This window comes from Gossypium hirsutum, chromosome D05, assembly GCF_007990345.1.
Source record: "Gossypium hirsutum isolate 1008001.06 chromosome D05, Gossypium_hirsutum_v2.1, whole genome shotgun sequence".
Lineage (NCBI taxonomy): Eukaryota > Viridiplantae > Streptophyta > Magnoliopsida > Malvales > Malvaceae > Gossypium > Gossypium hirsutum.
In genome coordinates this window covers 23,793,427-23,816,754 of record NC_053441.1, presented here as the reverse complement: position 1 = coordinate 23,816,754, position 23,328 = coordinate 23,793,427, and the positions used below count along the sequence as shown (strand labels likewise).

The window sequence follows — 23,328 nt, the reverse complement described above, 5'->3', positions numbered from 1 at the left end:
AAATATTTAATTTTATCTATAAGTATTAAGTGTAATACTAAAATATTTTATATTTTTAAAAATTGAAAAAATTCATTTTCATACAAAAAAAACATGTAAACAAATAATTTTAATTTCCTTATAAAATTATCAAAATTATATAAAACAATAACTTCATCGATATTAAATAACACGAATCATAAAAATATTGCGGATTATAAAACAACATAAAAACTTCCCATCCAAAGTAAATAAAAAAGTCAAAAATCTACAACAACTCAACTACAAGCTTATAGAAATGATTCAACAGTAGCTTAAAATATTATTAAATGAAACAAGGACAGCAATGAACAAGCTGAATGAAAAGAACGTTAACTAAATATCATAAAGAGTTGACAATTGGAACATAAAAATCCATATTATGTATAAAAAAATCCGACTTGCTTAACTAGATAACATGTCATGTTCCGTGTAATCTTTGTTCCAAGTGAATCAATAACTAGCTTCCTTTCCTATAAATGGTTGAATTTTATAGCCCAAAGATGAGAAAAATCAGGGGAGAACTAAGAACACTTTAGAGAGAGAAAAAAAATGGGTTTACAGCAAGATACAGTGACATGGTTCGTAGGGGTTCTATTTCTAAGCACTTTGTTCCTGTGCAGTGCTGAAGTACATCACTATGAATTCTTTGTGAGTATCCTTTTTCCTTTACATGTCACAGTTGTTTCTTATAGACTTTTTTGAATCTTACGTTGATTAATCTTAAACCTACTTAATTTACTGACTAATCATGTCGGTTGGCTTGGTTTTTTTCCAGACAGCAAAATGATTACTATCGTTTTTTTTCTATACTTTTCGTTGATTAATAACAGTAATGAGATATCATTTGGTTGTTTTTTTTTTTTTTATTGCAGGTGCGAGAGTCGAACTTTACGAAGCTGTGCAACACGACGACATTGCTGGTCGTAAACGACAGTTATCCAGGGCCTGAGATTCGGGTTCGAAGAGGTGACACTGTCTTCGTTAATGTCCACAATCAAGGAAACTATGGCTTCACCATTCACTGGTAACTATAATTCATTCCTCCAATGATAATTTTCGTAAGAATTGAATTCATCAGTGATTACAATAAATTAAACATGTTGCAGGCACGGCGTGAAACAACCAAGGAATCCATGGTTCGACGGTCCCGAGTTCATAACGCAGTGCCCTATCCAACCAGGAACCAACTTTACGTACGAAGTCATTTTATCGGACGAAATAGGAACCCTTTGGTGGCATGCACACAGTGACTGGACTCGCGGTTCCGTCCAGGGAGCCTTCATCATTTTACCGGCCGAGAACGAAACTTATCCGTTCCCCACGCCAGACGCGGATCAAACAATCATACTTCGTAAGCATATGTTTGGATTTTTTGGTTGTGTTACTCATATGACCATATGAATAATAATTTGATTTCTTGTACGTATATACAGAATCATGGTACAATGGGGACTACAAGCAAATCATCGATCAAGCACTTGCAACCGGTATCCCTCCTCGCCAACCAGATGCTTATGCTATCAATGGAAATTTAGGAGACACATATGGATGCACTAATGGTACGTTCTAGAGTTACCAAGTCCTGATCGAGTTAATCGGCTTTCGAATCTTTTTTTTTTCTTCACTGTAAACTGACCTAACATTTTGTAAATTGGGTGTTGCAGATACAATATTCCGTATGCAAGTTGATTATGAGAAGATGTACCTTCTCCGCATAATCAATGCAGCAATGAACGAACAGCAATTCTTCGCCATCACGAACCACACCCTCACAGTCGTCGCCCAAGATGCCTCCTACGTTCAAAGGTTCACAAGCGACTACATATTGATAAGCCCTGGCCAAACCATGGATGTGTTGGTCTCCGCCAACCAAAACGTGGGCCAATATTACATGGCTACCAGGCCTTTCTCTGATGCCTCTGCTATGCCTCCTGACAACATCACAACCGGCATTTTCCAATATACGAACAGCGACGGCGGATTGAATGCTTCCTTGATAACCCTGCCCGCGAGAGACGATACAAATGCTACCAATAGCTTCATCAGCCGAATTAGAAACACCAACGTCACCCAGAATCCCCCATTGAATGTGCCAACGGGTATCGATAGACGAGTGTTCATTACAATCGCCACCAACACCGTGCCTTGCAACACCTCGCAATGTCTTCTACCTAATAGATTTGTTGCAAGTTTGAACAACGTCAGCTTTGTTTTCCCACGTATTGACATTCTCCAGGCATACTACAACAGGTATAGCAATTTTAACATCGCTAGGGGAAAAAATTGTTTCATTGTTGCATTCTTTTAACTTTTTCTATTATTGTAGTACCGGTGGTGTTTTCACGGAAGATTTTCCCCTTAATCCACCAGTATTCTACGATTTTACTGGAAACTTGACTGGTTTCAACACGAGAGCTGAGTTAGGGACGAGGGCTGTTGTGCTAAACTATGGGGAAGCAGTTGAGATTGTGCTGCAAGCAACCCAATTGGGTGGTGGTGGAAGTCACCCAATCCATTTGCACGGTTTCAGCTTCTATCGGGTGGGAAGTGGTTCCGGAAATTTCAACAATGAGACAGATCCAAGCACCTACAACCTGGTTGATCCACCCCTCATTAACACTATCCACGTTCCTGGTAAAGGATGGGCTGCACTCAGATTTTTTGCAAACAATCCTGGTAAGCTTTCAATTAGAGAGAAGAAAAAAAAAAATCTTATCCTCTTCCATCCTCCTTTAAAATAAAGCTAGTATTAACAAATTTGATATATCATATTTTCAGGGGTATGGTTTATGCATTGCCATTTCGAAAGGCATAGTAGCTGGGGAATGGACACTGTTTTCATTGTGAGGAATGGTACCACCACGGAAACCAGCATCCGCCCACCGCCGTCTACCATGCCTCGTTGTCCTGGAACCTAGAACCAGTAGAAGGATATAGTTGTGGATTTACATTATTTTTAATAAACTAATGGATCAAATTTTATTCGAATTTCTGTTAATAAGATTCCCATATGGAAATGTAATTAATAATGGAATTGTGATCGTTGTAAGGATGATTTTGTATTGGATTATTATTTCGCCAAGGCTATTAAACTCTGTTTTATTGGTTAGAAATGATCTTTAAATAGTTACAGGGTTTGCCCCCGAAGTTAAGGCTTTGAAATGGAGTGGAGGCATGAAACCTTTTTAGTTGGAACCTCCTTTTTCTTTTGTCGCTATATGGAAGTTACCCCACAAGACATACATGCGAACGTGACTGAAAATCTGCAATTTCTGGACCAACACACTAATAATAATGTGGAAACCAATGACCTTTCTTCTCGTGTTGAATAAGGAGAATGATAAAGATAGGATTATAGTTCAAAGGCCATTTTAGTCATTTGAAAGATAAGTTTATAGTTATGAATACAATGGAAAAAAATATTATCCTTCTTGGTTGGTGGGTGGGTCCAATCTTCATTCATTACCTTAATAAATTCAAGATTAATTTTTACATTCGTAAAGTTGAGTTTATCGTCATGACCAACAAGTATAACAGTCAAGACATCTTCAACAGGAACACCTTTTATCCCCCTTGCCTCTGATTTCCATATAAAGGACACGATGAGTGTAAATTGAATTGAATATTTTTCATAAAGAATTATAAAAAAATACGACGATTTTTTTCAAAAAAACCCCACAAAAAATATATACTATTCTCTCCTTTCTATCAAATAGGAGCTGATAAAGATGCCTGCAATTCCATAAAAAGATATCACGATTCCTTGTAGAAAAAAATTATTTGCTGAGATGGAAATAAAGATATCAAATTCCTACCGAGATAACTAGAAGTTTTAACTAATAAAAACCCTAATGAACCAAAAAATAAAAAAAAAGAAGGATAAAGGCCCAACAAAAATTGTTTGTTTTTCGAGATCTCATTATAAATTCTATCCATATAGATTCTGATCACCAACTCATACATACTAGATCCAGTTGCATTTTATTCGAATTGAGAGAATAACAAAAAAAATTCGACTTTACTTTTTTTATTTTTGAAGTAACTCTCATCAACTAGTACTATTTTAATATGAACTTTTAGAAAGAATTCATCAAATTTCTTCAATTTAAAATAATCTCCTTGATATAATCACTTATACGGATTTACTAGATATATAAACTTTAACCTCACACATCTAATCGGTACCGATCCACTTGCTATAATTCATTTAACCCAACCTCTATCTCAATTCCAACCTTTGTCTCGACCATAATTATTTTACCTAAACCAACACATTCCTATGTCAGGACGCAAATATAGATTCCACCCTCCTCCGACTTGACTTCCAAGAGTATGTTGGAAACAAAACCACTTATTTACCTTATTTTAACTTTGACTCTTTCTTTCATAATCAAATCCAAATTGTGTTGATATGTTCCCTTATTTAAAACTTTACCTTGGCATGACATAATTTAAGTTTCAATTTTCACATGTTTTTCTCACTCCTTACAATTTCTTGATTGGTGCTGAGTGTGTAAGTTTACAATGTGATTTGTTTTCTAATTAGTAAAATAATAATTATGGTAAAATCATTCTTCAAAGCAAGAAGACTACAAACATATTTTCAAACATAAATACCCAAAAAATAAAAACTGACGAAAAGTCAAAAAAAGACAGAAAGAAAAAGCTTGTTTTATTTCAACTTTGGACGTGGCCATTAAATTCCCAAGGAAATTGAAAGCGTCCAGCATTCTTATATTATTTTTTTAATTTTAATACAAGTTAATAAAATTCATATTATAATTTATATAGTTAAGATTTTCTTTTTAAAATTATAGCATCAAGAATTTAAAACAATAAAATCAAATAACTTAATTTAATTACCGTTATATCTTTTTATATATAATTACAAAATGATCATTGAACTATTTCAAAATTCTTATTTAATTGGATTGATAAAATCGTTGTTATATGACTTTCTTTATTCGTATCACTTGCATCAATCAAAAGCTCTCTTTTCTCTTCAGTAGATTTTTTTTTCATAAAATAGTTTTTTACGTCTTGAATCAATGAACCAAAATCTAAATAACTTTATTCTTTAGTCTACGATACCGATTTTTAGATCCACAGTTACGATCGTCGAATCATTGTTTGAAGCTCGCTAGTTGGACTTAAAAAAAAACTTAACAACTCAGTAACTTAAATAAGCTCATTAGTTCGAATCCGACGATCTGAGTTAGATGTGGGTGTCACAATAATATCTTATAAGTATATTATATCATTTTTTATAACACACATGATTTTTTATAATATATTTTTTGGTATAATTTTAAAAATAAATTTAAGATTTAAATAATATAATTTTTAGTTATAATTTTATAAAATCAACATAAATTATTTCTTATAATATATAATTTTTAAATTTTTTATCATAATCTTGAATAAAAAATAATTTTTTAAAGTTAATTAATTTATGAAGTGATTTGAGTATAATTACTCTTATGTTTTAACAAAAAATGAGACATTCCCTCTCAAACCAATGGCGCTTTAGTCATTCTGCATTGTCTTGCCTTTAAACCCTAACCTGTCTCCTCTCATTTGTCTCTCCTCCTTTCCCTGTCTTACGTCTTCATTACTGTTTTTTTCCTCTTTTGTGCCGCCGCCACCAGCTACGGTAATATTGGAGATGGACTAGGACTTGTATCTTGATCATGTTATTTTCGGTTGAATGCATTCTTTGGGTAACGTATCATCATGCTATTTATGTTTTCTGTATATCATTTGTATCTCGATCATACACTCGCATGCCCATAGTTGAATGCATGATAATCTAGTAGTTTTCTATAATGGGTTTTTTAGGCTGTTCTTTTTTTCCTTTCTCGAGTACAATATGAACATCTGATGCTACTGATTAGTAGTATGGTCTCACTGGGATGGTTTGTACGAGTCTTTAGCTTCATTGATCTTCTGGATTCATTGATCTTCTGGATTTTGTCAATCTCACTGGATATATCTTATTTGCAATCATAGTTTGCAATGCAAGGTCTTTTGTTGCTAGATGAAATCATTCAAAGCCTCTCTAAGAGTTGTGCTAAAACTGAAATATTATCTGTCTTTAATGTTATTATTAGTTTAAATGCTTAATGTATTTGCTTTGGGGCAGTTTTTGAACTTCAATCATCTCCTTTTTTTGATGAACTTCATATGCCATCAATTATAGTATCTCCCTCGTCTGTACTCGATGCCTTTTATTCCACCATTTTCTTGTTTGTTGTCTGGTGACACTTAAGAAAGTACGTCTAGTGAATCTTTCAATGCCTTCGATTGCGTCTGTGTAAAATTTGCTTGATGAATTTCAAAGGTTTTGATCTGTGGCCAATGATGAGAAGCTGTCATGTAGGGTAGTTCTTTTGTTTGTTGCTTCTGTTTACTTTTATGTCTGAACTCCGAAGCTGTAGATTGGAACGAGAGAAGTGGGTTCCTCTACCGTTTAATTATAAAAACAATGAAATCTGGGCGAATTTTACTTTCTTTGAATTACATCCTCCTTTTATATTGATTAGAGCCATTGTGGCCTTGTTGCCTTTTGCTTTCTCAATGTGTACACTTTCAAGGAGATTATAGTTTTTTTCTCTCTGCGATGTTATGTAGGGTTTTAAACACTTATGTCTTAGTTTTCATTGTGGTTCTACTGTTGCTATTATTTTGCCAATGATGGAAAACTCATCTTTGATTGGATGGTTCTGTTTTTTGATTCATCTCTGGCTTTTGCACTCCACCTCCTTTCATTCTCTCTCTCTCTGTCTCTCCCTACTTCCTCCTTCACCTCCTCTTCTGTCTACGTACACACGTTTGTGTGTATGTATATATATATACTAGGTATTTCTTTAGTGGTAAGGTGGTGTGTGAAAAGCTATTGATGAATTAATTTACCGTGAACTGTACATAATCTTGACAAAGCTATGAGAGATCTGAGGGCTCTATTTAGTTGCACTTTTTCGAAAGAGGCCAATTTAGTCCAAAGAAAACCTTGTATGGTGTTTATCCTTTGACTTCTGGCATTAATAAATGCTATATACAGTGCCAAACCATAAATATGTGTGTCTATTTTTCACGATTCTTCTTCCTCTGATTTTACTGTAAGTACATGTGTATCTTTTTTTTGCCGCCACCACCAGCTACTGTAATATTCGAGATGGACCAGGATTTGTATCTTGATCATACTATTTTCGTTTGAATCCTTTTGTTGGGTAATGTAACATGTAACATGCTATTTATATTTTCTGCATATAATTTGTATCTCGATCATTCTCTTGCATACCCATAGTTGTGTGCATGGTAATTTAGTAGTTTTCTATAATGGGGTTATTTTAGGCTGTCCATTTTGTCCTTTGTTGAGGATAATATGGAAATGTAATGCTACTGATTCGTAGTAGGGTCTCTCTGGGATGGATTGTATGAGCCTTTAGCTTCATTAGTCTTAAGGATTTTGTCAATCTCACTGACTATATCTTATTTTTAATCACAGTTCACAATGCATGGTCTTTTGTTGTTAGATGAAATTATCGAAGGCCTCTCTAAGAATTGTGCTAAAGTTGAGATACAGCTCTGCCTTTTTTAAAAACTTATTTATTATTAATTTAAATGCTTGGGACAGTTTTGAACTTTTATCATCTCTCTTATTGATTCACTTCATAGGCCATCAATCATGTTATCTCCCTCATTTTCAGTTGCTGCTTTGGAAGTGTTAAACATTTAGTTGTTGAAAAACTCTTGTCAACCTTTTTCCTGTTCAACACCTCAATGAGTAATTTTCATGTTTGTTACTTGTGATACTTATCTAGTAAACCTTTCAGTGCTTTTTTTCCCATCTGCCTAACATATGCTCTATGAATTTCAAAGGCTTTGATATGTGGCCAATGATGAGTTGTTTTATGGCGTATTCTTTGTTTGTTGTTTCTGCTTACTTTTACCCCTGAACTCTGAAGCTGTAGATTGGAATGAATATAGTGAGTTGTTTGATTATGACAATGATGACATTACATCGTCCTTTTATATTGTTGTTATAGGCTTTTATGGTATCTGAATCTGATTAGAGCCTTTGTGACCATTGTGCCTTTTGCTTTCTCCGTATATACCCTTCTAAGGAGATCATAGTTTTCCTATGTACAGTGTTATGTAGGGTTGGAGACACTTATGTCTCGGATTTCATTGTGATTCTACTGTTGCTGTTATCTGCCCAATGATGGAAAACTCATTTTTGATTGGATGGTTCTGGTTCTCTATTCATCTCTGGCTTTTGCACTCCACCTACTTTCATTCTCTCTCTCTCTCTCTCTCTCTCTCTATGTACACATGTTTTGTGTGTATGTATATATATTAGATATTTCTTGGTGGTAAGGTGGTGTGTGAAAAGCTATTGATGAATGCGATTACTTTGAACTTTACATGATCTTGACAAAGCTATGAGATCTGAGGGTTCTTTTTAGTTGCACTTTTCCAAAAGAGTCCAATTTATTCCCCAAAAAGTTGTATATGGTGGTTATACTTTTGACTTCTGGCATTATTAAATGCAATAGAGAGTGCCAAACTATAAGTATATATGTGTATTTTATTCACTTTTCTTTTTCCTTTGAGCATACTTTTCTGGGCAGTCTTAGAAATATATCTTACTTGTGTTAAAGTATCTCTATTATTTGCAATTTTAATTGGATTATTATTTGATACATTGGCGGTGGAGATTTTTAACTCCACAAGAGGGCTTAAGAAACTGCCACATGTCTTGTTTATTTAGTTTTTTTTTAAAATATCAATTAAGGACACTTGGCAGTTTCTTAAGTCCGCTTGCGGAGTTAAAATATTGATAACTCTCGGATCGGGTATTAGGACAGAAGAATCCTTTGGATAATGAACTATTGGTTCTAAGCCATCTCAGGCGATGAATCAATAATTTGAAGTGCTTTTCTTGCGTATTTTTGATAAACCAACATTTATATATAGATATAGGAGGCTCTGTTTGGGAAGTAAGAAGCCCCTTTGACATCTCTTCATCTGCAAATAATTCTCAGTGTGAAAACACAGAGACAAAGGGCTGATCTTTGTATGGGAAAAAGAGTGGATCCGCAAGATCCCAAATGAATTGGCTTATTCGAAAAAAGCCTTGTTCTTTGGAAGATCTATCTCGTGTCTGGTACTGCATGGTTCCACTCTGCAAGAACGCTAAATCTCTTGAAGCTCATCCTTTTCATCATAAATGATCTGCATGCCTTGAAATAACCCGGCCCAATAGGGAAATCCCAATTCATTGCGCCTTTCAATACAATCAAATAGAAAGCCCCAAGGGCACCATATCCTAGGAGTTAAAAAACTCCACAAGTGTATCAAATAATAACCCTTTGTAATTAATGCATCAAAGAAATGCAGACTTAGTATTTTTGGTTGATTAAATATGCATTTATACATCTATTTGATCTTTACCATTGTGTGAGGCTGAATTTTCCAGTTTTATATGATGACGTGTTTGTGTGTAGTTGTCACATGTTTTTCTTATATGAGAGTTCATTTTCAGGCAACCTTATGTTTTTCTTGTTAAAGTTTGGTCTCGAGGTTACTTTTACTTAGCAGTCTTTGATAATATTTTGCGTATCCACGAGCTCGGCCTGGTGATTGATACCTTAGCCTACGTGCATAGAGTTTGCTATGATATTGTTGGCCTCCATCCTTTGTACTAATTTTGATCACTAATTTCTGTTCTTTTTCTTGATTATTACTATTTGTTAGTCTTGTTTACACTATTGATGGCACTGGTAGTAGAGGATGTATGAATGACATTCTTGATGAAATGCTTAGGACAATTGAGTCCTGACCCTTGAGGGCACTGCAGGTTGGCCCTGATATGGTGATCATATGACGAGAGTTGGATGTTATCCCAACTAGGTTGAAAAGCTCTTTTAATTACTAGTCATATTGGTTTTCTTTGAAATTTTCTTCATTGATACTAGCCCAAGCCGTGTTTGAAGATGCTTGTAAAGCTAAAAAAATGCCATGTCTTTAGTGTATTTTTAGGAAAAGAAAAAGAAAAAGACAGATTTTCATTAATTACTGGTAAAAGCATGTAATTACATATTTTTCAAAGCTATTAGCTTGGTTTAAACATATGTTTAAGGAATTTTCAGTTTTAGTACTACATATTTTTTTTAATAGATAAATGTAGTGTGATTAACAGCAAGGTTTGGCTTTAGCTTTAAATGGAAAATAGCGGAATACAGAGAATGACTTAGTTTGAATGAAATTTCTTTTCCTGGAGAGTTACTTGTATTTGAAATCAATATAAATAGAGGGAAGTCCTATCCTAGTTGTTTCTAAATTCTAGCCTAATTATAGCCTGAATATCGTAATCTTCTAGATCTGCTTTCTCACTAATTATTGAAAGAAAAGTATGTTTTAGCCAAATCAGTCCCTTCATTTCTTGTTCTTTTTCTCGGCAATGCATCCACCTTCCATCACCTCATTTATGCCTAATTCCATGCCTAATTTATCTCAACTACCCACTTTTCCCTACTTCTACCAAATTTATTTAGTTAATTCATTATTCAATTGAGTGTTCATAACTATTGATTTTTATTGAGATTGTTGATATAATTGTAATTTTAAAAAATTTAATTGTAACGAAAGTGCTTTTTGGCTTATTTTCTTGTTCATTTAAGTTTTTAGCTTTGCTCCGGTTATTCATATCCTGTTTAAGTTCCAAGTATTGAGATATGATGATACGAAATCCATCAAATACTTGTATCTAACAGTTACTCTTTAAATTGAGATGACATTCTATAATGAGCCCAAATTTAGGGTTTATATCTCTTTTGTAAATAAAAATAAGGGAGCTTTAAGCAAATATTTCCGTTAGTAGTATTTTTTTTACGTGGTTAAATCCACAATCAAGTTGGGTTTTTGGAGATTGACGCAGAGGCAGAAAAAAAACACATTAATTAGCCCAAAATTTCAAACGAAATATTATTCTCTAGTTGAGCAATGTGTCATCTTTATCAAAAGATGATTGGAGATCTATGTTTTAGGGTTTCCAAATAGGCCGAAACGATGTTGATTACAGTGCCATTTATTTGTGGCACGTTCCTTCCAGTTTGGGCTAAAAACAACTTTTCGAGCAATAACAGTGTTTGCCTCAAAAGGTTGAAGCACATAGAAATCTCAAAGCTCCACTTATGGTGATCATCTTTCGGTGTGTTAACCTTGTTGGTATAATCTCATCCATCAAGTAGTTCAATATTCCACTTATTCCAAACATCATAAATTTCAACAAACTCCTTTCTAATTAGATATCTCCTTCACGTTTTAATGAATAAACAAATAATTCGAGACTTAATTTAAACAAAGTTGCAGATCTTGGCAATGTAATAAACTAGTTAATATTAAGATTATGTGATGGCACAAATGGTTGAACTAATCCCTCACCACAGCATTCCCTTCATGACTCTTGAAGTAAATTTAAAAGGTAATGGTTTATGAAAGTACAATGAGAAGTGATTAGATGGTGGGTCATTTTGAGTTTCTCTAACCCTAATTAATTCTAAGCAGGAACATAAAAGGTTAAATGCTGAAGGAAAGTAGTCTAAATCAAGTTCTTAAAAAATATACGATATTTGGATGCCTTTCTTCCTTTTTATCCTTCTTGGAGCAATCTAGCTTACCAACTTCTTGGACAGACATTAAAGTCTATCAGTTTCACCTATTTGATGCTCTTACTCTCTAACTTCATTATAAAATCCTTGGGAAATGCCTTTTTGCATTTATGGTGAAAAGGGTTCATGCCAAAGTTCTGCCACAAAAATGATTTTGCCTAAGAAAAGCTTAATCCTTATTCAAATACTTTGCTTCCTAGCACTCTACTTTCATCACCAACCTTGCTCCCTAGCAATAGATGAATATGAATTTGTAGTAAGTGCTAATTATAAAAGAGATTGTAATTTGGAGATAACTCTTAACATGTTGGGTCTTAATTATTAAAAGAAGATACATAAACTAATTAACCCCACTAAACATAAGATATATACATCTTTTGTTAGGTTAATTGCTTTAGTAAACTGCCTTAGTTTCTAACATATATATATATTCATGCATCTCTGCAGGTGAAAGAAGCTACATACACAAGATTGTGCAGTGCAAAGAAGATTTTAACTGTAAATGGACAATTTCCAGGGCCGACTATAGAAGCTCAGCATGGAGATACAATTTATGTCAACGTTTATAACCAAGGCAAACAAAACATCACCATTCACTGGTATGTCTCCACTTGATCACCAATTCAATCAATACATATGTATATATATATCCTTGTTGCTAGAGAATGTTGGAGCAAATCATTGTGTTTATGTAAATCCTGGGACAGGCATGGAGTTCTACAGCCGAGGTATCCATGGGCAGATGGACCGGAATACATCACACAATGCCCTATCAAACCTGGAGGAAGATTCAGGCAAAAGATTATATTTTCAACCGAGGAAGGGACCCTATGGTGGCATGCTCACAGTGACTGGTCAAGGGCTACTGTTTATGGAGCTATTATCATCCACCCAAAGGTCGGAACTAGGTATCCTTTCCCTAAACCCGATGCAGAAGTGCCCATAATATTAGGTGAATGGTGGAAAGAAGATATAACAAAGGTTCTCCAGCAAATGCATGACACTGGCGGGGACCCTAATATCTCTGATGCCTTTACTATCAATGGTCAGCCTGGTGATCTTTACCCTTGCTCTAAACAAGGTACCTTTTTTTCCTTTTCGGGTTTGTATTTAATGCATTTGTTAGAAGAGTATAAATCACAATGTCACCTCGCTTATTGCTGCAGGTACATTCAAGCTAACGGTGGATCGAGGCAAAACTTATCTACTTCGCTTGATAAATGCTGCAATGAACATCATTTTGTTCTTTGCCATAAAAGAACATAATCTCACAGTTGTGGGCGTAGATGCAGGCTACACCAAGCCACTCAGCAGTGAATATGTTACCATTTCTCCTGGACAGACCATAGATGCCTTGTTATCTGCCAACCAAAAACCCGACCTATATTACATGGTTGCTAGGGCTTATTCTACTGGTTCCAATCATCATTTCGATAACACTACGACCACTGCCATCGTTCAATACAAAGGAAAATACAGCAATCCAACTTCTTCTTCTTCTTCTTCTTCTTCTTCTTCTTCGTTGCCATCTCTGCCTTTCTACAATGATACAAATGCGGCCTTTTCTTTTCTTGGTGGTCTCAAGAGCTTAGCCGATAAAAAACATCCAATTGATGTCCCATTACACATCAGAAATCGAATTTTCACCACGATTTCCGTTAACTCTTTCCCTTGCCAAGACAATAACAATTGTGCTGGTCCTAATGGAACTAGGTTTGCTGCTAGCATGAACAACATAAGCTTTGTTAATCCATCGACTGCTTTGCTCCAAGCTTACTATCAGCACACCAATGGGGTGTATGGGGATAATTTTCCCGACATGCCACCATTTTTATTCAATTTCACTGACATATTTCTTCCCTTGAACTTAGAAACTCCGAAACGAGGGACCGAGGTGATGGTGCTGGACTATAACACCACGGTGGAGATTGTTCTTCAAGGGACGGCATTGATGGGCGGGATTGATCATCCTATTCACCTGCATGGTAACAACTTTTACATTGTTGGATTTGGGTTAGGGAATTTCGACATATACAAGGATCCTTTGAAGTACAACCTCAAAGATCCCCCGCTTCGAAACACGGTGAGTGTACCCATCAATGGCTGGGTCACCGTGAGATTCAAGGCAGACAACCCTGGTAAATTATTGCTCTAGCCTTTCTCCATTATCATAATTATAAAAACTACATGTGATTGGTGTTACTAATTTGAGTAAAGGGTGGATATTGTAGGAGTTTGGTTACTGCATTGCCATATAGACCGGCATATGACTTGGGGGATGAAGACTGTTTTCATAGTAAAAGACGGAGACCAGCCCGAAGAGCGGTTACTGCCTCCACCACCGGATATGCCACGGTGCTGATAAATCTCTGCTGAAATTTCATCTTTATAATTGTTATAATTTTTTTTTTAATTGTAATGCTTTTTGGGCTAGGTCATGGTTTAAATTCAAAATTGTTGTTCGAACTATGGTCATATACGCCGTTAAATAACTCTTGGTTGACTGGCACAGTTAAACTTAAATGAGCATTAATTCAGTTGATTAATTCAATGGACGAAGGTAAAAAAATTTGATAATATAATTTTGTGTGTGTGTGTGAAATCAGTAAAATTAGATTTAAATTTTGACATTATGTCACATCATTATTTAAAAATTAAAAAATTATATAAATTTTCAAGTAATAACATGGTACAATCTTAAAAGTGTCGCATACAGTGTTCTAATAATTGAATTAGTAGTTGAATCGATCAAAACACTGGTTCTCAATTCAATCGATTTGATTGATTCAAATACTCGACCAACAATAATTAAATAAATAATTTAAAACTATTAAGATTAAAAAAAAAAGAATTTGATTAAACTAGTCCAACCTTTTCAACTACTTATTTTTGTCCTAGCCTTCGATGTTTATCAATTTCATGCAGTTTCTAATTCAATTGGTTCAACCTATTTGTTTAGACCAATATACCAATTGATTCTTAGTTCAACCGGTCCGATCAATCAATCTAGTCATGCTTCAAGAACACTGGTCACATTATCAAATCTTGACGAAATCAAAGTTAAAGGACCAAAATGAATTTAGTTATTAAGTTTAGGTACCAAAGTGGATCTCTAGTTCCAAGTCCAAGGGCCAAAAATTATATTATCCCTAAAAATTACTAGATTATGATGGGAAGATATATACAAATATATTTATAAAAACTTATATTAAAATTAAATGAGATTTTGGTTGAAATTGGTAAAGTTGATTTTATAATAGTAATATTTTTATTAAAAAATATAGAAAGATAAAATTACCCTTATACTAATATTGATTACTTTGTAAAAGTAAGGTGTTTTTAAGTATTTTCTAACTAATTAACGTCTAGTTAATTCGTGATATAAATTTAGTCAAAAACTTAAATAATAGTATAGAAAAAAAATCATAAAATGAAAATATAAAATAGAGATGATTAGGCTTGGTTTGATTTTAGAAAATAAAGATTAATTTTGTTTTCTTGAAAAATGGAAGACACTGGATAATGTATTTGATTCAAAATTAAAAAAAATAAAAATATGAGAAAATAGAAAACAACATTAAACAATTGTTTTCATTCACTAAAAATATTTTGTAAAATTGAATAAAAACAAAAGCCATTGTTTTCATTTTGAAATGAATTGACTTTAAATCAAAGTAATATAAATACAAAAATATTTTCTTTCCAACAATTTTTAACTACCCAATAAGTTATATATAAATGTAGGAATTTTATTTTATTTCTCATGTTTCTTACAAACATGTTTTTTTTAAATAAAAAAATAAAAAATATTTTTAAATTTTATATAATACTTTTAATAAAAATTAATTACTTTTAAGATATTAGTACATTTATCTAACAAAACTATTCACTTGTCATAAAACCAATGGAAATTATAATAAAATGAGAAAGAAAAAGGAAGACTAATAATTCTTTCTTTTTTAAAGCATAGATACCATAAGTTTATGGATGCCATTTATAACCCCTAAATTCTTTAGGGATTATAAGAAAATAAGTTTTAGGGTTATAAGAATTGAAAGAATATTTATTTATGAAAATATGTATAATACTCAGTTTTAGATGTCTGTAAATGAAAATGTGCATTGTTAAAATCTTGTTAGAAGTCTTTATTTGTATGAAGCGGTGGTTAGTTCTTGCCAAACACCCATTTGGCACGGGTTCAAACCACTTCCACCCCTATATTATATAAACAAAAACCTTATTTAAAAAAAACATATGGAGTAAAAAATATTATGAAGGAAAAAAAGTATAAAACATCTCATTATAAGTTGTCTCATTAAAAATCTTTATCTAAAATACTAGTAGGACAAAATCTTGGTTAAAAGAAAAGACTATAACATATTTCAAACTTCCTCTAATGGCAACATCACATTACATCTTTGAGTTGATATATTTTAATATTCCAATTATTTTAATTATGTCAAACTAATTAATTTATTTTGTTGAACGCCTTGATATGGTAGTACCTTCACATGTAAATAAATATCTTATTTGAGATTGACATTTATGTAGATTTGACAATATCTAGCATTAGCATAGCTAACTAATAGAGATGAATCACTTGAATAAAATAACCACATATCAATAGGTTCTTTGAGATATTTAAACATATGTCTAATTCCATTCTAATATCTGTATATTAAAGGAGCTAAATTTTACTAATAAGTTTACAATAAATACCATATCAGATCGAATATTGTTTGCAAGATACACCAATGTTCTTATAACACTTAGATATGGTACTTCATAACTAAGAAACTTTTCATCATTATCATAAAGTGAAATGGATCTTTATTTCCATCTAATGATCTTACAACCATCAGGATATTATGCTATTGATAATGAACAATGAAATTTATGAGATGCAGTTTCGTATGTTCTTGTAGTAGTAGTGATATCGATTGTCAAAATTGATAAAAATGAGTAATGAAAGGTCACAATTTTGTCATCTTCCCACTCTAGTGAAGCTCCACACTTGTTAAGTATGACTCCTATTTTCAGTCAAATTTGAGAAATAATCTTCTAGTTAAACTTTGTTTATTTGTTTCAATCAAATACTGATTAGTTTAGATTATTTTTTATTATTTGACATATGAATCTAGCCTATAAATAGGCTCTTTTACAACCTTAGATAATACACCCATTAGAGATTAGAACTCATAACACATTTAGAGAATTTTGTGTTTACGTTTTAAGGGTTCTTTGTTTTTGGGTTTTTGGGGTTTAGTTTTATCTCCATCTTTTGCACTCTTCGTTCTTTTGCCATTATAATAAAATTACCTTTGCCCGTGGTTTTTTTATCCTCTTTGGAGGAGTTTTTCCACGTTAAATTTGTGTGTTCAATTTCTCAATTTATTCCACTATTTTTTGTTACTTGTTGCTTAATCGGGACGATCCTAACAAGTGGTATCAAGAGCTAGTTCAAAGATCAGCCCATTCAGATATGGCAACAACAATGTTTGAAATTGAAAAGTTCGATGGTGAGACAAATTTCAATCTGTGGCAAGTTCGGATAATGGCAATTCTAGTTCAATCCGATTTGAAAAAGGTTGTTACCGGGAAAAAGCCTGAGAATCTAAATAAAACATAATGGGAAGAGCTTGATGAAAAGGCCTTGTCTGCAATCCAGTTGTGCCTCGCGAATACGGTATTGCAGGAGGTATTGATGGAGAAAACCTCATCCGCCTTGTGGAAAAGGTTAGAAACTCTTTATGCGACTAAGTCATTGGCTAACCGTTTAATGTTGAAACAACGTCTAATTACGTTTCCCATGAACGAATGTGAGCTTCTTAGAGATCACATCAGTCAATTCATTACTCTTTTAAATGATTTAAAGAACGTTGATGTTCATATTGATGATGAAGATCAAGCTATGCTATTATTGTGCTCTTTACCCCCTTCATACAAGTCTTACAGGGAGACCCTGATTTATGGCAGAGACAAAATCTCTTTCGAAGATGTGAAGGGTCATTTGTTGAGTAGAGACAAACTCGACAATGAGCTTCATTTGGATAAAAAGGTAGATAGGCAAGCTTCCGTTTTAGTAGCATCAAAGAAACGAGACAAAAGGTGTCGCTATGTAAAAAGTTAGGTCTCGTCAAAGTAGATTGTTATAAACCGCTAAATAAAAGAGCTGCTGAGAGTAACGAGGAAGATGTAGCTGGTGCTAATTTGATCGATAAAGCGGTGATGATTTATTGTTAGTGTCAAAGAGTGATAACTCCAAGCTCACGTCCAAGTGGATCCTAGATTCGGATGTTCTTTCCACATGTGTCCTAATAGAGAATGGTTCTCCACATACAGTTCGGTTGAAGGTGGAGTTATGCGCATGGGAAACGATTCATCTAGTAAGGTAATTGGTATCGATACTGTTAAAATTAATATACACGATGGGACGATTAGGACAATCTCAGATGTCAGGTATGAACCTGATTTACAAAAGAATCTCATCTCCTTGAGTATTTTAGACTTGAAAGGATGCAGAATCAACATCGAGTCAAGTGGCATTAAAGTATCTCATGGAGCTCTCGTTTTGTTAAAAGGTAAAGAACTTTCAGTCTTTATATTCTGGAATGTTCTACAGTGACCGGTGAAATCGGACGTCCCTCGTTTGTTACAGAGTCGAAGTCAACTCGTTTGGAGCAGAGCCAACTTGGTCATAGGAGGGAAAAATGTATGACCGTTTCATTGAAGAGAGGTTCTCTTTTGGATGTAGGTTTTGAAAAGTTAGGGCACTATGTTCGTGAAAATCAAACTCGGGTTAGTTTTGATTTGGCAGTGTACAAGTCGAAGGCTAGAAGTCTTCCAGTTTCTACGTACAGATTTGGCTCAGTTAATTCCCTACATAGTTCAAGATAAGCTCGTGGCGGGATTTGGCAAAGATGGCGTTGTAGAAATATGAGTCAAGGTGGAGATTTGTTAAGTATGACTCCTATTTTCAGTCAAATTTGAGAAATAATCTTCTAGTTAAACTCTTTATTTGTTTCAATCAAATACTGATTAGTTTAGATTATTTTATTATTATTTGACGTATGAATTTAGCCTATAAATAGGCTCTTTTACAACCTTAGATAATACACCCATTAGAGATTAGAACTCATAACACATTTAGAATTTTGTGTTTACGTTTTGAGGGTTCTTTGTTTTCGGGTTTTTGGGGTTTAGTTTTATCTTCATCTTTTGTACTCTTCGTTCTTTTGCCATTATAATAAAATTACATTTGCCCGTGGTTTTTTTATCCTCTTTGGAGGAGTTTTTCCATGTTAAATTTGTGTGTTCAATTTCTCAATTTATTCCGCTATTCTTTGTTACTTGTTGCTTAATCAGGACGATCCTAACAACACTCTATATTTATCTTTGCTTTGTGATCAACAAAACTTCTCTAAATAAGGTTTAAATTGAAACACCCCTTAACCCTATACCGTCGCCGGAACAGGGTTACAAAGCATTACTGAACATATTGGATAATTTACGATTAAATTCACAAATAAATAACATACATATTATAATTTAATGATTTAGTCCCTTTCATGGACCTTCGAGGCCCAGAATACGTATTAGAAGTGAATCGGGACTTGTTCGAGTCCTTCGGAAATTTAAAAAAAAAAACTCAATATAACCCCTTTATAATTATCTAACATTTCCTACAATTTCAAACCACAACCAATTTACAACCAATATAACAACCTATACATCTCCAAATCAAACATGCCTAATTATGCCTACAACATTAATTTAACAATTTATCTGCTTGATCATTCATAAATATATATTTTTTAATTGAACTAATAATTTCATTTATTTCCATTTTAGTTTCATGCCACATTTATCAAATATGCCATATTATTTCATTTCATACTTATAGTTCCATATTAGATATCATTTTTCAACCAAAGTTACAAGACTTAAGTACATAATCTATATAATACCTAAGTACATGCCACTTTTACACAAAGAAAGGTTACATCACCAAATTGTCTCTGAAGTAAGGATTGATCTGGATGCTGAACCGGGACCTTTGATTTCTATTGACCTGCGCATGAAACAACCATACGCTCAGTGGTATTACCATAATTCAAATTTTATAACTTTAATGAATTATAAATATTAATCATATAACATTAAACATGTAAAATTTATAACTCATAAGAACTAATTTACATTCAATTTCATATTTCATATAATAATTCATCAACAATATCATATATTAATAACTTGAATTTGATCAATTCATGAACCTTAGGTTTATGCTTTCAAATCTCACAATTCGACTAACAATTTCTTCCTTATACTTTCAGTCGTACGATAAATCAAATTTATTCAATTCTCACATTTCGATTATTTACCCTATTAACAAACCCGGACCTTGGCAGATACACGGGTTCCAACCAAACACACCAGTACGGCACGTTATGCCTAAAACGATACTCAGTACCTGATCAATATATCAGAAGCAATATACGACACATAAAGTGCCTGAAACGACACACTTGGTGCCTAATACGACACATATAGTGCTTGATCGGCAAAGCCGATAAATTCTCGTACTCTTCCAATCCTATGGCATGCCAATTATATTCGACTAAGCCCGATTAGTTAATAGGGTATTCAAATCACTTTCTCAATTTCAATTTCACTTTCAATATACAATTCAATTCGATACAATTTTCCACTTTCCAACAATATACTATCAAATATTCATACATAATCATACTTCATCTCAATTTCACTCATTTCAATATTGATACTTACCTTAAAATTTTACTTACCATACACATAAATTTAAATATAACATTTAATAAATAGTAGTTTGAATTATAGTAATATAAACCGTAAATCTCTTGTTTTAGTCCTCGATAGCTTTCTCCTTTCCTTTGTGTGTCGATACATCGGGTTCTTTGTTAGCTACGAAAATAATAATAATTTTTCATTATTAATACAACACCAATTTATATTAAATAATTGAATTTTTATTCAATTTCTATCTTAATTTCAATTTAATCTTAACTAAATTCACTTACTTTTCTATCTCAATTCACACTTCATTTCTACTTAATATCTTGCCATATTCAACTTAACTATTCAATGTTCATATTAAAACCCTAATTTTAAACTTCTTTCAATTTGATCCCTCTAACACAAAACTTATAGCTTCTTTTACAATTTAATCCCTTAACCAATTCTAACTAGAAATTCTATCAATTAAACCCCTAATTCATCATTTTGTTCAACATAAACTATATTCAAAAACTTGAGAAATTTCAAAACTTTAACTTAAATTCAACAAAACCTTATTCTAAAGCTTGTAAAACATCAAAATTAAGAAAAAAAAACTTAATTGACTTACCTTTTAAAGCTTTAAACCTTCAAACTCTAGTTTTTCTTTTTATTTTTCTTTTTCTCTTTTCCCCTGCTTTGTTTAGAATGTTTCTGTTCTTTCTTACTTTGTTTCTCTTTTATTTCATTTCATTTTCTTTTATTTGTTTATTTAATTAATTAATTTAATATAATAATAATTAAAATAAATATCTATTTAATATCAAATACATATATTACAATTGTACACATACATATTATTACACATGTGTTTTATCATCACCCTATATTTGTCATAATTCAATTTATTTGATAATAATAATAATAATAATAATAATAATAATTACAACAATAATTTAATATAATAATTTAATAATTAAATATAAATATTACAAATATATGTACTTTTATTAATACACTTGTATTAAATCATCACCATACATTTGTCTTTATTTAATTTATTTCTTAATATAATATTTATAATATAATTAATTTAATAATATACTTTATAATTAATTTATATATTTATAAAATTAAATCATGTAAAAATCTAAGATTTTTACAATCTTATGCCGCCTCAATTAGGACAAATGGCATAATTGCCATTTTGGTCATTTATATTTTCTTTTAATCTATAATTCAACTTTTTCTTTTTATTCAATTTAGTTCTTTTTCCTAATTACTCTTAATTAAGCTAAATTTACTTAATTAAAACTTAATTAAGCTCACTACTAGACTCATAAATAGTTCTAATAATTATTTACGAACCCATTTAATTAAGACGGAGGCTCGATAATGTACTTTTTCGATGCCCATGAATTTTAGGTCATTACATAAATATTACTATTAGAATTTGTTCATAGATTAGGTGAATCATTTAGTCCAACTAACTCGATTAGATCCCATTTGAATTTAAATAAAATGATTTTTTTAAATTTTTATTTAATTTTAATTATAAAATTATATTTATATTAATACAAAAATATATATTATAATATTATTATTTTTTAAAATAGTAATATAAGCTTTTTGGACGGGTTAAGCTAAGGCTCAAGCCTTGGAATTTTTTTAAAATCAAGTCTTGTTCGGTCCAACCAAACCCATGAATAACTTTAACAATTACACATCTTTTTTTTTAAATAAAATCTTTTTTTTTGTTATTTTACTAGCTCTAATTTTTTAAACTCCACGTATGAAACAAATTTTCTAAATTATAAAATATTTTTTAATCATAAAATTACAAACAATTAATCAAAAAAATGACATGAAGCAATATGGTGTGGTTGGTTTGGCTCCACTCTTTTGCTTTTTCATTCATTATTATTTCATGTATGTTTAATCACCATTCATACATTAATTTTCATATTTAATAGATGAGTCCTACATAGATTTTACAGACTTGAATGATGATGATCATTGTATTTTATATTTATTTTCAACAAAAATTCAAGTTCAAACAACACCGACTCACGCATTTTACAATTTAAATATCAATAAATTATTAAATATATATTTTTATATTAATAATTATATATTTTTACAATTAAATTTTAAATTAAAAATATATTTATTATAAATTGAATTTGTAGTAGTTGGAAATATGAAAATTTTTATCTAAGGTTGGACAAGACTAATTGATAGAGGTGAATGTTAGTAAGCCGAGGAGAAGACAATTCCTACTCTATTAGCTTCATCATCAAATTTTCTTAAATTTCGAGCGAGGATTCAGGTTTGAGCGGATAACTCCACCTATGAACAGATTTGTTAATATCCCTATTTTGCACATTTTAGAGTTCAAGGAAATGAGATTGATTTTTAAAAGAATAAAAACAAGTAACAATTAAATTAGTTTCTACAACAGTGAAATTAGGTATTGTAGTGTTGAAATTAAAATCATTCATAGATTATAAATATAATAAAATAACAAGGGATCATAAAGTGATTAATTTAAATTATTTTTTTATATTACATGAATAAGTAATTTAAATATATTTTATATAAATTAACCAGAGTTAAAATGTAAATGATTTGAAAGTTTTTTAAGCTTAGGTTTGAGAATATGGATTTGAAAACTGAGATTTGAATTTCATTCGGTAAAAATAAAATGTATAAATTAATTGTAAAATCAATATAATGCATATATAAAAATATGAATTTATCGAATTTAAAAGTACTTGGAGAATTTTAATTTGGAAGCATGAACAAATTCATAAAATTAAGCTACATTTCTAAATAGTTTATTATATCAAAATCCATAATTCCAACCTGACACTCTGAG

General features: G+C 32.0%; 2 protein-coding genes across 4 annotated transcripts; both read left to right on the top strand.

The window, feature by feature from the left end:
- The first annotated feature begins 504 nt into the window (after nt 1–504).
- LOC107914068 (putative laccase-9) lies at nt 505–3,113 on the top strand. 2 transcript variants are annotated; one of them, XM_016842800.2, is made up of 7 exons: nt 505–669; nt 894–1,045; nt 1,128–1,372; nt 1,455–1,580; nt 1,686–2,271; nt 2,348–2,697; nt 2,831–3,113. In XM_016842800.2, the coding sequence occupies exons 1-7, from the start codon at nt 571–573 to the stop codon at nt 2,866–2,868; spliced, it is 1,596 nt and encodes a 531-aa protein (XP_016698289.1). In that variant the 5' UTR covers nt 505–570; the 3' UTR covers nt 2,869–3,113. The 2 variants fall into 2 exon arrangements, with proteins under 2 accessions (XP_016698289.1, XP_016698288.1); XM_016842799.2 differs by having other exon boundaries at nt 507–669; nt 2,800–3,113.
- A 2,444-nt stretch (nt 3,114–5,557) lies between these two features.
- Nucleotides 5,558–14,239, top strand: LOC107914065 (laccase-15). Of its 2 annotated transcripts, none has more exons than XM_016842795.2 (5): nt 5,558–5,741; nt 12,144–12,295; nt 12,404–12,777; nt 12,863–13,834; nt 13,928–14,239. In XM_016842795.2, exons 1-5 carry the CDS (start codon nt 5,712–5,714, stop codon nt 14,056–14,058), a joined length of 1,659 nt encoding a protein of 552 aa, XP_016698284.1. In that variant the 5' UTR covers nt 5,558–5,711; the 3' UTR covers nt 14,059–14,239. The 2 variants fall into 2 exon arrangements, with proteins under 2 accessions (XP_016698284.1, XP_016698282.2); XM_016842793.2 differs by lacking the exon at nt 5,558–5,741 and adding an exon at nt 11,754–11,952.
- The last annotated feature ends 9,089 nt before the right edge of the window (nt 14,240–23,328 follow it).

Bases quoted from the DNA above. Each gene is read 5' to 3' on its own strand.
- LOC107914068 (XM_016842799.2), top strand. From the start codon at position 571: ATGGGTTTACAGCAAGATACAGTGACATGGTTCGTAGGGGTTCTATTT. The intron at 670-893 runs GTGAGTATCCTT...TTTTTATTGCAG, and splicing joins TACATCACTATGAATTCTTT to GTGCGAGAGTCGAACTTTAC. The intron at 1,581-1,685 runs GTACGTTCTAGA...TGGGTGTTGCAG, and splicing joins CACATATGGATGCACTAATG to ATACAATATTCCGTATGCAA.
- LOC107914065 (XM_016842793.2), top strand. From the start codon at position 11,791: ATGCCTTTTTGCATTTATGGTGAAAAGGGTTCATGCCAAAGTTCTGCC. The intron at 11,953-12,143 runs GTAAGTGCTAAT...GCATCTCTGCAG, and splicing joins TAGATGAATATGAATTTGTA to GTGAAAGAAGCTACATACAC. The intron at 12,296-12,403 runs GTATGTCTCCAC...ATCCTGGGACAG, and splicing joins CAAAACATCACCATTCACTG to GCATGGAGTTCTACAGCCGA.